A 13836-nucleotide genomic window follows, 5' to 3' on the forward strand; every position below is an offset into this window, starting at 1 on the left:
CAATCAACATTTTCCAGTTTGCTTCATTGGCACCATGAAGGACATTACCCTGACTCAGCTCACAAGATCAGAAATCAGATTAAACGTAGTTAAGCACCAATACAGGCAACTAAAACATACATGGGCACTCCCCATTCCAAAGATTTTCCTGTACCTTTTGGTGCATTGATATGGACATCCAATTGAAAGGTCATAATATTATATATGAAAGACAGAGGGCTAGATGCGTTGTTATACAGTACGCTAATACTCTATGTGAGTTTATAGATGTTATCATGAGTTTTAATTCTGCATGTGGAATATACAGTATGGATGGACAAATCTATCAAGTTCAGTTTGTTGAACCTGATTTTTTTCTTCCAGGTTTGCATCACCGTATATAAAGTTTGGTGCACTTCTTCATATGTTTGCAATGTTGATTAATGCAGAGCTTTTGCAAAAAAGAATTCTTGATAGACTGAATTTTTGCATATTGTATATTGGACATTTGTACAGTATAGTTTATTAGTGTATACCCCAAGTGACTCTTCTGTTTTGGTGATGTGGGAGGATGGATAAGGAAATGTAATCTTCCTTTCCAGTAAATGCAGGTCATTCACATTCAAATGTGAACAAAATAGTTCCTTTTTCATTTTGTTTGATTTCTAAACTCCAGAAGTCTATGGTGTATCTGTCCATGACCATCATCAATTGAAAATGCCAGCAATGTATACATTTTATTTCATTTATTAACTTAAAAATGTATTGACTGCCTGTGGACTTTAAATAAGTGGCTTAGCTTATTAATTTCCACATGTATATGGAACTAGCAAAGTGAGAACTGAGACCTCAATATTCCTTGAGTTGGGTGAAATTTATAATCACTGCTTGCATTTTCTTTCTGTTTCTGGCTGCAGTGAAACAGAACGGTACTTACAATTCTATTTTATAAATGAGTGGACATGTCTGATGATGTAAACGTTATCTACTTGTAGAACAAGTATTCTCTCTACTCTCTTTAACACTGTACAGATGGAAAGAAACAAAGTTGTACAGACTGTTAACAGAATATAAAGATTGGCATAAGCTACAATTTACTGAGCATAATGTTTTACTTCATGAGCTCGTTTAATTCTTGTTAAATCCTACATAAAAATATATTGATGTGAATATTTAAACATTAATTCAATTGCCTTTCCTACCATATTCATCTGAATTATTTCTGCTTCTTCATCTAATTATTCCCACAAGTTATGCGAAACCAGTTTGAGTATTTAAATATCATAAATCAGATCCTAGATGATACACTCCACTAGATGTTTTGGCTTCCCTTTTTAACAATTGTTCATCCTGAACATGAAAGGGTTGGACTTACAGTTCCTGTTTTACAGTTTTTTATAAGAAATTTGTGTTTTGAAGAGTGCTCTCATCATTAAAAAGACGGCAGTTCTAGTTCTTGCCAGCTAACTTGAAAAGTTGACAGTACAAACTTGACACTTTCCTTGCCAAGTAAATGTCTCTGTGCAGCAGTCGGGAAATTTGGTTGTAAACCCCCCATTATTCCAACTTTGACACATGTTTACTTTGTGCTACCGTGTCACCTGCAAGCAAAGGAAAAGAGAAATGAGAGAATTATACATATAAATATCGCTGCTGGTAATTGGTTTTTAAAACCTCTTCAGAAAGTTTAAATATGCAGAATGAAGATAAAACACATACAAAGATAAAACAAGTACATTATCCTCACAGACAGATCTTTGCGGTAGCATCTGAGAGAACCAATGGCTTCAGAAAGAGGTGAATTTTAACCTGTGGGCAAAACCTGTGATGATGCTAGACGTGTTGCAGCAATAGTAGTAGTCCAAATACCAAATACTGGGAGATTTCAAGCAAGAATACTGATAACTCAATGCTTGGGTGCTTCAATTAAAAGTCACACATCCATTTTTCCTGAAGATTGGCAATTTATGAACGTCAACTAGGACAACGATCCCCAACCTTTTTGGCTTTTTGGACCAGCGGGGTGGGGGTGGGGGAGAGGGGATGGTTGCATGCAGTGGAGGGATTCAAATAATTTAACAACTAGTTCTCTGCCCTAATGACCAGCTGGGTAGGCATGGCTCGATGGTCATGTGACCATGTGGGTGTGGCCAACTCAACATCACTCACGTCGATGGACACTTCACCTTAGCTGTTACAATGTAATAAGGGTTAACCAGAGAGGCAGTTTCTGTAAGCAGGGCAATAAAGATTAGGCTAGAAACAATACCAGAATGTTTCCTTCCTACCTTCCTTACAGGATTAGACCTGTAAAGTGGAAAAAACACAAAATAAGATTTCTTCCAACAAGCAGTTCTCCAAACTGCTTAGAAAGTTAACAACCGGTTCTCCCGAATAGGTGCGAACTGGCTGAATCCCACCACTGGTTGCATATGAAAGGCAGGTGCTTGTGCACACAGCTCCATTTGTTCAAGGGGCAGGTGTGTGTGCCCGCTGCTTCACAAAAGTAGAGTTGCAAGCAAACACGAGCTCACCCACAACTTGGACAGCCTGGTTCTGAACAAGCCGCAGTCCGGAGGTTGGGGACCCCTGATCTAGGGGGATCATATATAATATTGAACCTGGTCTTCAAAACATTTCATGAAAGGAAGAGTGTGCATGAAGGAAATGGTCCCAATAAACGGAAGAAAGGTAATAGCAGAGTTAAAGGATTGGTAGGACTCTCTGGAATCAGTGAGAAAAAGAACTTTATTCAGACTCTTAGGTAAATGCTGACAAAAGATAAGGAATATCCAAAAGCTTTTAGTTTGTTTCAGATAACTACTTTGGCCTTTAAGCTTTCACAATACATTTTATGTACATTTTGAAACAGCTCAGTTAGTTATGCTCACTGAATGTAAACAATAAAGTACATTCCATTGATTTTTATTTAGTTTTGTAATCTTTTCAAAACTGACTTATCTGTTTGCTAGAATTTATCTTGTCCAAACATTATTGTTAAGTATTAACAACATGCAAAAGCATCATTAGTCTTGGTTTGGTAGATGCTTTTCTTTTTCTTTTTTCTCATCAAATGACTTTTTCAGGTCCACACTGCAGCTGAGAGGAACAAGTTCCTTTTAAAGAAGCTGAAGCCTTCCTTGCTAAAAAGCTTTGAACGACTTTTCAAATACCTAATCATTTCTAAGGAGATTTCTGTTAAGTGGGGTGAATGAGGACGCAGCAAGCCAGAGTAGTTAGTGACAACAGCTCTTTATTATATGGTGAGACTCCAGCAACTGACCAGGGGAGCCAGCTCCCTTTATATACCTTGCAGCTGTGGTGGTCAGCCAATCAGCTGAGGGTCAGTTAGTTCAAACTTCCCGCCAAACAAACCTATTTACATAACACTCCTCCCCTCCCAGAAGTCACTTGGGGTGTCATTTGCATACAAAGTCTCTCAGGTGACTAGGGCGTGTACGAGTCCTAGTTGACCTGCGCAGTTCAGTCGGAGGGGCGGCGTCGAGCAGGTCGGAGGGACTTTCTGTTTCTCCCTGCTCCGCCAATGAGGCCTCCGGAACCTCCTCGTGGGCGGCGACTTCTTCGGCTGCTGGGACTACCTCGATGGGGCGGCGCTGGATACCAGAATCCTCAGCTAAGTCCTCCGCTCTATTCGGGCTAGTGGTTTGTGCCTCTGGTTGGTAGTCGTGGTCGGAGATGGGGTCGTCTAATGTCTCGTCTGTGTTTGTGGTTACCCGTTTTCTTAATTGGTCAATGTGTCTGCGCCAAACTCTCCCGTCCCCCATGTCTACCCGGTATGACTTGGGGCCTGTGATTTCTGTGATTGTTCCTGCCTCCCAGAGTGGGCCCTGTCCATAGTTTCTGGCGTGTACCGGTGTTCCTATGGTGAACTCTCTAAGTTTCCTCTCCCCCCCCCTTGAATACCTCTGGGGAGTAGTTGGGGTTGAGTCTATCTAGTATTCCCCGGAGTTTCCGCCCCATTAATAGTTCGGCCGGACTTCGGCCTGTGGCTGTGCAGGGTGTGGAGTGCTGGGCTAGTAGGAACTTGTCTACCCTTTCCTGCCAGTCCCCGGGGCTTAAGCGTGAAAGGGCCTCCTTTGCTGATCTAACAAATCTCTCAGCCTGTCCGTTACTAGCCGGATGAAACGGGGCAGAAAGGACGTGTCTGATCCCAAGTCCCGCTAAGTAGCCCTCGAACTGTGTTGCGGTGAACTGTGGCCCGTTATCTGACACTAGGATGTCCGGTAACCCATGTGTGGCGAATAATTGTCTTAGCTCTCTAATGGTTGCGTCGGTGGTAGTGGCCTTCATTAGCTTGATCTCCAACCATTTGGAGAACGCGTCTACGATGACCATGAAGGTCTGTCCATGGAAGGGGCCTGCAAAATCAATATGTATTCTGGACCAGGGTCCCTGGGGTCTTTCCCACTCTCTCACGGGTGCCGTTGGCGGGTCTGATCTGGACTCTTGGCAGGGCTGGCATTTCCCCACCCACTCGGTAATGTCTGCATCCATGCTGGGCCACCAGACGTAGCTCCTGGCTAGCCCCTTCATTCTTACAATCCCGGGGTGCCCCTCATGCAACAACGTTAGAACCTTTTCCTTTAAGCGTGAAGGAATAACAACCCGATCGCCCCATAGTAAACAACCCCCTTGCATTGTCAACTCGTCCCGTTTTCCCGCGAATGGTTTAAATTCCCCGCTCCCAATCCTTTCCGGCCACCCCCTCATAACCCAACTTGCGACTGTCCGGATCACGTGGTCTTTGGTTGAGGCTCTCGCAACCTCGGCTGATGTGATGGGCCCAGAGTCCAAAACGTCTATCAGCAGGATGGGGATGCCGGGTGTGGGGTCTTCTAAACTGTCGGGTAGTGGGCATCGGCTGAGTGCGTCCGCGTTGCCCATGTCCGCCCCTGGTCGGTGTACCAGGCGATAAGAGTATGCTGCGAGGAAAATGGCCCAGCGTGTCATCCTGGGCGAAAGTGCTGCCGGGGTTGGTCGATCTCCCGCGAGGAGACCCAGGAGCGGTCGATGATCTGTGATCAATTCAAAGTCTCTCCCGAACAAGTACTCGTGGAATTTCTTTACTCCCGAAACGGCAGCTAGGGCCTCTTTGTCGAGCTGGCTGTAATTTCGCTCGGCACTTGATAGGGTTCGGGAGTAGTATGCGATGGGCGCCTCTAGGCCATTCGGGAGTCTGTGGCTCAGGACGGCTCCCACCCCGAACGGGGACGCGTCACATGCTAGAACAAGGGGAAGCGTTGCGTTGTACTGAATTAAAAAACTCTCGGCTGACAGCAGTTTTTTAATGCCGGCGAATGCCCTGTCTTCAGCCTTCCCCCAATTCCAGGTGGCTTTTTTGGTTAACAGTCTATGTAGGGGTTCTGCCACTGTTGCCTTGTCTTTTAGGAAGATGGCGTAAAAGTTTAATAGTCCCAGGAAGGCTTGTAGCTCTGCCTTGTCTTTGGGGGTGGGTGCTTCTTGGATTGCCCTGATCTTGCTTTCTGTGGGGTGGATGCCGGTGCCATCAACCCTGTACCCAAGGAATTCGACTGAGGGGACTGCAATCATGCATTTATTGCGTTTTACTCTGAGCCCTGCGTCCCTGAATTTCCTTAACACCTCCCTCAGCCTTTCTCTTAGCTGGTGCTCATTGTCGGCGGTAATGAGCACGTCATCGAAATAGGGCACCACCCCGGGGATCCCCTGTAGTAGCCGCTCCATGGTACTTTGGAACAGTCCGGGGGCCACGCTTACTCCGAATTGCAGGCGGGTGCACTTGAAGGCCCCTCTGTGGGTTACGATAGTCTGTGCTTCCGCGGTAGCGCCATCTACTGGCAGCTGCTGGTACGCCTGCGCAAGATCGAGTTTCGCGAAAATCTTGCCGGGGCCCAGGGAATGCAATAGGTGGTGAACGACGGGCACTGGATAGGCGCTCTGCTGCAGGGCCTTATTAATTGTGCATTTATAATCGGCGCATATGCGCACTGACCCGTCCGGCTTGACCGGTGTAACAATTGGGGTCTCCCATTTGGCGTGGTCGACTGGAACGAGCACCCCTTGTTTGATTAATTTGTCCAGTTCAATGTTTATTTTGGGCTTCAGGGCAAATGGTACCCGCCTCGGCTTTAAACGGATGGGTGCAATATTGGGGTCTAGATTAAACGAAATCGGGGTCCCCACATACTTGCCAAGCCTTTCGTCGAACACGTCCTGGAATTCCTGCATCAGGTCTTCCTTCAGGGTGCTTCGAACGTTCCTTACTCCGGTGAATCCCATGCCTAGGGCCCTGAACCAGTCCATGCCCAGGAGGCTGGGGAGGTTGTCGCTGACGATGGTGAGGGGCAGTTTCTCGGTAAACTCCCCGTACTGGACTTGGAACTCGCCTCTGCCTTCGACGGGTATGCGGTTCCCTTGGTAGTCCTTCAGTCTGCGTTGCTGCGGCTGGAGCTGTCGCTTGTGTACGCTGGGGATGACTTTCTTCAGGTTCTCCCAAGACATGATGGATATTGGTGATCCCGTGTCTATCTCCATCTGGCACTCCCGTCCCTCGATCTCGACCGTGGTGTAGGTCTTTTCTCCGGGCGAGGTGCAGGTCTGTGCGATGCGTATGGTGTAGGCCCCAGCGTCTTCGAATTTCGCGCCCTTCCGGTTTCCGCCATCCCTGTTGGGCCTTCGGTGTGGCGCCGTCTCGGATTGGGCAGATTGGCCACGTGGTCTGTAGCTCTGGTGTGCCTTCGATCTGCAGACCCTCGCGATGTGGCCCCTCTTTTCGCAGGCACGGCAAACGGCGTCCCTGAACTTACAGTTTTGTCGTGAGTGGGACCCTCCGCAGCTGGCGCATCCGTCTCTGGGCTCCCTCCGGGCTGTGCGGGACTGCTCGGTGCGGTAGACCTCCTCCTCAGACTCCCCCTCGCTCGCGGTGCTCACGGCCTCCCGATGCACTGGCGCCGTTTTCTGCGTTGTCTTGGTTAGGTGGGAGCTCTTTAATCTCTCGGCGGCCTTTACTGACGACTCTTGCGCTCTGGCTTCATCTAGCGCGATGAGTAGGGTCAGGTTTGACCTCGCAAGCAGCCTTCTCTGGAGCCGGCCATCTCTCACTCCGCAAATTAGTTGCTCTAGGAGCATCTCATCGAGGTCTCGGTACTCACATTGGGTTGCGGCCTTACGCAGGGCAGCGACGTACTCGCTGATCGATTCGCCCTCCTGCTGTAGCCGTTGCCGGAATTCATAGCGTTGGACGTACTTCGATGGCGTTGGTGCATAGTGGTCTTTCAGCAGGGTCTGTAGCGTCGACCAGGAAATGTTGTGGACCGAATTCGGCTCCGACAATGCTTCGGCTGTGTCGAAGACCCTTGGCCCACAGTGGCTCAGGAACAGGGCTTTCTTCCGAACGTCCGGTAGCCCTTGCACGTCGTTTGCCACCATGAAGCACTCGAACCGAGACATGTAGGATCCCCACTTCTCTTCCTTGGGGTCGAAAGGCGCTGGCGGGGTGTAGGCAGACATCGTTTCGGGGATTCTCCTGTGCTCCGCTCGCTCGCCTGGCTGGATTCGGTTGCGGTCTCTGGTCCCTTCTCTGAACGTGGCTTCAGCTCTTTCTCTGCTTCTGGCCTCAAAATCCCACCTTCGTCGCCAATGTTAAGTGGGGTGAATGAGGACGCAGCAAGCCAGAGTAGTTAGTGACAACAGCTCTTTATTATATGGTGAGACTCCAGCAACTGACCAGGGGAGCCAGCTCCCTTTATATACCTTGCAGCTGTGGTGGTCAGCCAATCAGCTGAGGGTCAGTTAGTTCAAACTTCCCGCCAAACAAACCTATTTACATAACAATTTCCATGTATTATCCTGAGAATAATACGCTCATTTCCCTCCCATCCCTGTCATACCAAAGCTTTCACTGTTGATGGCACAATCTATATAATCAATATACAAAGTGGATGCTCACTCTGTCTGGCTTTCACACCCAAGTTAACCATTTTCAAACTAGTTTTAAAATTAATACTGCATAAAGTATATCAATATTAGCTTTTCTATCATCATCAGAGTTTGAAAACTTTCATAAAAACTGGTTACTTGCATTAACTGGCTCCCATGGATTGTCCTGGTTTTTTTCTGAGTAAATTCATTATTAAATGGACTCTATTTTAACCAAGTTTTGGAAATCCTACGTGGTGTAATTTCTGAACCTGTACACCAGGGGTGTCAAACCCAAGGCCCTTTGGCTGGAGCTAGCCCACAGGGTGCTTAGGTCTGGCCCACAGGGCTGCCCTAAAAACAGCGAAGGACCGACTTGCGGTGCCTCTACCATCAAAAATGGTGTTTGCGAGGGCTGCACGAGGGCCTCCAGAGCTCCATTTTCACTGGCAGAGGGTTGCAGGAGGCCGTTGCAACCGAAAATGGAGCTCGGGAGCTTGTTTTTGCTGGCAGACCACTCGGGCAACCACAGGCGCCAACGTGAGTGACATTGAGCTGCCACCCACCCCAGCCCCTCTAGGTCAAACATAATCCCGATGTGGCCCTCAGTGAAATTGAGTTTGACACCCTTGCTGTACACCATGGTGATATTATTCACAATCTAAATAGTTATTCATATTTCAATCTGCTGACAAGGGTACTTGCTTCCCGGACTATGATTCCCCATTGACAAAGGGATACTCACACCAAGTTTTATATTAGAATTTGGTTTAAGTGTTCAGCAACCCTCAGAAATATCTGAGTTGTACCAACACCTGCAATTTGCACATAAGGGATCTATTCTATGTTGCCCTGGTGATTCTGAATGGATAAATGTTAAAGAGTTGTGCAGGAGCTTTGGGCATCCATAATATCTACCCTGATAATATTCAGGATACCTATAATTACAAAAAAAAATTAAGTACCAAGAGCCCAAATTGATACTTCTCCAGGGCAGAGACCTAGAGAGGTGTGGAATAGTGACTCCATCTTTTCACAGCATCACCCTCTGCTGGTGTGACATTCAACAAGCTAGTAAATAGATTTCCTCATCCATGATACTCATCAAGTTTACAATCATTTACTGTTCAATTAAGGGACTTGCTCCAGCCCTTTCATCATTTTATTGTAGGTGTTTGCAACTGTTCCTAGAATGGAATGGAATGGAATGGAATGGAACCGTAATGGCGAACCTATGGCACGCGTGTCCAAAGTGGCCCAAAGTGGCACGCGAAGCCATACCACCTCCACATAACCTTTTCGACACTCGGTGCTGAAAAGGCTCGCCATCACTGGAATAGAATAACAGAGTTGGAGGTCTTCTAACCCAACCCTCTGCTTAGGCACGAAACCCTATTCCATTTCAGACAAATGGCTGTCCAATCTCTTAAAAACATCCAGTGTTGGAGCATTCACAACTTCTGGAGGCAAGTTGTTCCATTGATTAATTGTTCTAACTGTCAGGAAATTTCTCCTTAGTTCTAAATTGCTTCTCTCCTTGATTAGTTTCCACCCATTGCTTCTTGTTCTACCCTCAGGTGCTTTGGAGAATAGATTGACTCCCTCTTCTTTGTGGCAGCCCCTGAGATATTAGAAACACTGCTATCATGTCACCCCTAGTCCTTTTTTTCATTAAACTAGACACACCCGGTTCCAACAACCATTCTTTATACATTTTAGCCTCCAGTCCTCTAATCCAGTTGTGGGTTCTAACCGGTGTTACCACCGGTTCGCTTCGCGCATGCTCTGTGCTGTTGTAACGTCAAACAGTCACTAAACAAATTGTTGTAAGTCAAGGACGTCCTGTAAATCATGCTTTACTATGGTTGTGTTCGCACGACCTGCTAAGCCGAAACTAAATAATATTGTGGCTTAGAATAAAGACTGATTCAAGCCAAAGAGGTAGAAGTAGATAGGAATGGGCGAGAATGTCATGCATTTAATTCCAAGAATCCATTCATCTATTTGCCTTCTAAACTACTTTTAAAAATAGATAGAAATGTGCATTCAACTGCATTTTTATGCACTGTTCCATTATCTGGATGTTGTATACATACTGATAAGGAGACGAGGCCTGTTCTCCCTTGCCTGTTCTTTTGCACAATCCAATTGGAAGACCCACTTAGGCCACTGAGTCCTGCTCTATGCAAGATTTCAAATCAAAACGCCCAAGAGAGAGGCTTTCCTCTTTAAAAATTTAAAACACAGCACCTGCCATCCAAGATAAAAATCTTTCTGACAATGTGCAAGTGTATTATGCTGTGGTCTTCTATTCTGGTTGGTAAGATATGGCTGTCCTGCTGGAGCTTGGAGGTCAGCCAACTTACAAAATATTGGCCAGGGAAGTAGTAATCCTTCTGCGTGCTTTAATTTAAGCCATGGATTTTTGAGCTACTGAAACTCATCTTTAATTGTAAGTGCAAAAGAGGAGATGGGGAGCAGAATACTTGTTACCCTTACGAGTTTTACCCCCTCTGCTATCCATTTATCTTCCATCTATAAAGAGGTGTGTTTGTTTCTGCATGGATCTGTGTGCACAGGTGTGTGCAGGTGTGCGTGCGGGATTTTCTGAATGGAGAGGTGCCTTTTGCTAATGAGCTGCTTCTGTTCTCTTAGTTAGCACAGAAGGGATCTGAGCCAGTTCATTCATCGTTATACCTACACGAATTCACAGTGTGAAAGGAAGCTTAATGTCTTATCTGAATATCCCTGCCCCTTGTTTTTTTCTTTTCCAGCAAAAAGCATACTGAGATACCAAGAAGAAAAATAGGGGGAAAAGCCTCATCAGAGGCAAATTAGCAAATTAAAGATACTTGCAGCACCTTTGGGTGCAATGCCAACCCATTAAGATCAAAGTGGAGCTTTGCCATTGACTTCACTGGGACGCAGATTGCACACTCGGGGCTCTCTTCTTTGAAGAGGGGAGTTAATAGCTTGTTACTTTAATGAAGCAAAGCCAGTTTAAGGGCACTCCCGGGTGCTAATTCAGCACAGTAGTTAATCTCAAACTGTAGATGTGCACAAAAGGCCAAATCAGACTTGGAATCTAGATTCACACTTGTAGAGGAGGAGAAAGTCCTTATGCTCATCTGCATTCTATGTAGGTCTGCCAGGTCTTTGGCCCCTGGTTTCTGGTGACTTCCCCACATGTTTTTAATCACATGTCCAACAGCACGAGAGGCTCCAGTGATGGATCGTTGCTCCACCCAGTCTGTGTAATAAGTGGGCTTGAAACAGTTACTATTTTCATTGTCGTCTTACCTTACGTGTGCGAACAACTCACATGCTTATGCTTCCCCGCTATGCTCCGAATCTCTTGGTCTGATACTGTTCTTTTTTGATGGCTTACACCTCAAATCAGCTTAGAAAGAACTTGAATGAATAACCCAGGGTGGCATATACAGCAGGCTCTTGGTAATATTGACTCATGCTCTTATCGCCATGGGCTTGAACATGACCTTATTATCTCACTCTACATGGGGCTGCCCTTGAAGACAACCTAAAAGCCGCCCCGATGCAAGAAGCACTGCCTTCCTGCAGACAGATGAGGGGTCTTATTATAAAATGACACCAGTGCTGCACGAGTGCCGGTGATCTGATCCAAATAGGATCTGCTTATCTACTACGTATGGGCGGAGAAGGCATGTTGCAAAACCTAACTTCCTGGGATAAGATTATTTTATCTCCGAAGGTCAGAATAGCTCTCTCCCTATTGATGTGTTTTTAAGTCTATAAAGATGATCCTCTTTATACAGCGTTTGGGGTATAAGGCGCCAACACAGACAGCAGATGTCTAACACATAGTTTTAAGACTGGTTACTTCTGTGGAATAACGGAGGTATTTTTATTACGAACTTTAAAATACGAGGACCAAACGATGTGCATGAAAAGCATTTGTGGTTTTACTATTTGTGTTATTTTTATTAGATTGTGAACTGCCTTGAATCTTGAATGGAACCAGCATAAATTGATAGAAGTAAACTAACAGAAGTACCCATGTGAAATCAATAGCACTTGTATAAAAGAATTTTTCTTTGTCCCTCTTTTCCCTCAGTTTTCCAGAACGGATTTATTCTGTTTCATTTTAGATCATACATTCCAAAAAAATAATTTTTATCTGAATAATCTCTGATCTTCTGGCCACTGGTACAACAAGGGGCGCACCTCTCGTTTTGTAGCAGAATATCGTGCATCAGCACCTTTTTTTTCTAAGCTAGCAGAGTTTTCAACTTGTGAATGGTGACAGTAACGTCTGCATCAAAGGAAACTTCAACCAGCCCCAACAGGTTTCTGAAAGCTGAACCTTAAACCAGTGTCAGATGACCAACTAATACAGATCAGATTGAAAATTTCAGCTGGTGCTTTATAATAAAGGCCTGCGGCAGAGTTATGCCATGTGCATGTCTTATAAAGAATTTAATTTATCGCATTTAATTTAATTTATCGCATTTCTATGCCGCCCAACTCCCAAGGGACTCTGGGTGGCTTACAGCAAAAATAATGCAAACAATGAACATAGAAAAATTATTAAAAACATTATAAAAACATTTTAAAAACATTAAAAGCCCATGCACACCATTCATGGCCGGATCTCGCAAGATTGCAACAGCGAGATCAATGGCCCCAAGCCTGCCGGAAAAGCCAGGTTTTCACCACTTTCCGGAAGGCCAATAAGGTGGGGGTAGTCCGGATCTCAGGAGGTAACTGGTTCCAGAGAACTGGGGCAGCCACAGAGAAGGCCCTCCCTCGCGGGCCTGCCAGCCGGCATTGTTTAGCTGACAGGACCCGGAGGAGACCAACTCTGTGGGATCTTACCGGTCGCTGGGAGCTATGCGGTAGAAGGCAGTCTTGAAGATAGCCTGGCCCTGATATAGAAGCCATACTATATCCAGTAGAATTTATTTTCAGGTCAGTGTGCCTAGGAGCAGCATCCTATATTCAAGCAGGCCAGATCAGAGCTAAGTTCAAATAATTACTGTATTTTTCAGAGTATAAGACGCACTGCAGTGTAAGAAGTACCTTAGTTTTTGGGGAGGAAAATAGGTAAACAAAATTCCGCATAGCAGGTATTCAACTGGCTAGCATCCTTAGCCTGGCAAGCTTCAGCACATTAGTTGGCTGGTTTTGAGTGTGCGCCTGTTTGGGGCTGAAATACAGCTTCTAAAGCTGTATTTGTCAGAGGGAGCTGATCGTCGGAGGGAGCAGCAATGAGAACAGCAGACAAAGCACGGAATATCGTTTCACTCACAGGTGCCTCGTTGAGGCTAAAAAACAGCTTGAAAAGCCCAGCTGATCGTCGGAGGGAGCCCCAGTGACTAAAGTAGGCAAAGCACGAAAGGGGTAAGAGAAAGCAGGAGCTGTTCCAGGTAGCCATTTTGGGCATCCTGCATCATGTTTTCAGCCTCAAAACGCATCGTGTTTTCGGGCAGCGATGGATGGCTATGTGCTTTGGTGATCCCTGCAGTCTAGAAACAGAGAATTTGGAGGCTGAAAAAGCAACACGCAGTGCCCAAAATGGCTAAGCCATTGTCTGTGGTAATCTCTGCAGCAAGGAAGAAGACGCGCGGAGGCCGAAGGGTGGGGGCCAGTGGGTGGGCGGGGCTACATTCAGAGTATAAGACGCACCCAAATTTGTTGCACAAAAAGGAAAAAGACTTTTCAGAGTTCATGCATATTCCTTAGCTTGCCTTGTTTTATGTGCCTTATGCTTTAAATTTAACGCAGGTTTAAACTGTCGGGAAGGTTTGAAAGCCCATCCTTTACATTCATCTCGGTATAAGAATGAAAAATATCAATATCAAAAGCAAAGCGTGATTCTAAGTACTGCGAGGCAAAATCAACTAGGTGTTTTAGGAGAGGACCATTTTTTCTCAATTGACAAGCTAGTCTTGGTTTTATCTA

At 45.8% G+C, this 13836-nt stretch overlaps 1 protein-coding gene across 1 annotated transcript in view; it reads right to left on the bottom strand.

The window, feature by feature from the left end:
- Positions 1-1512: 1512 nt before the first annotated feature.
- TAFA4 (TAFA chemokine like family member 4) overlaps positions 1513-13836 on the bottom strand; it is a 127852-nt gene continuing 115528 nt past the window's right edge. The window contains exon 5 of the mRNA XM_070933546.1: positions 1513-1580. Coding sequence (XP_070789647.1) covers positions 1569-1580 — 12 coding nt within the window. The 3' untranslated portion in view covers positions 1513-1568. The remainder of the gene's footprint in view (positions 1581-13836) is intronic.

Source organism: Pituophis catenifer, unplaced genomic scaffold, assembly GCF_029215685.1.
Source record: "Pituophis catenifer annectens isolate HBS135680 unplaced genomic scaffold, rPitCat1.0.hap2 SCAF_2, whole genome shotgun sequence".
Taxonomy (NCBI): Eukaryota; Metazoa; Chordata; class Lepidosauria; order Squamata; family Colubridae; genus Pituophis; species Pituophis catenifer.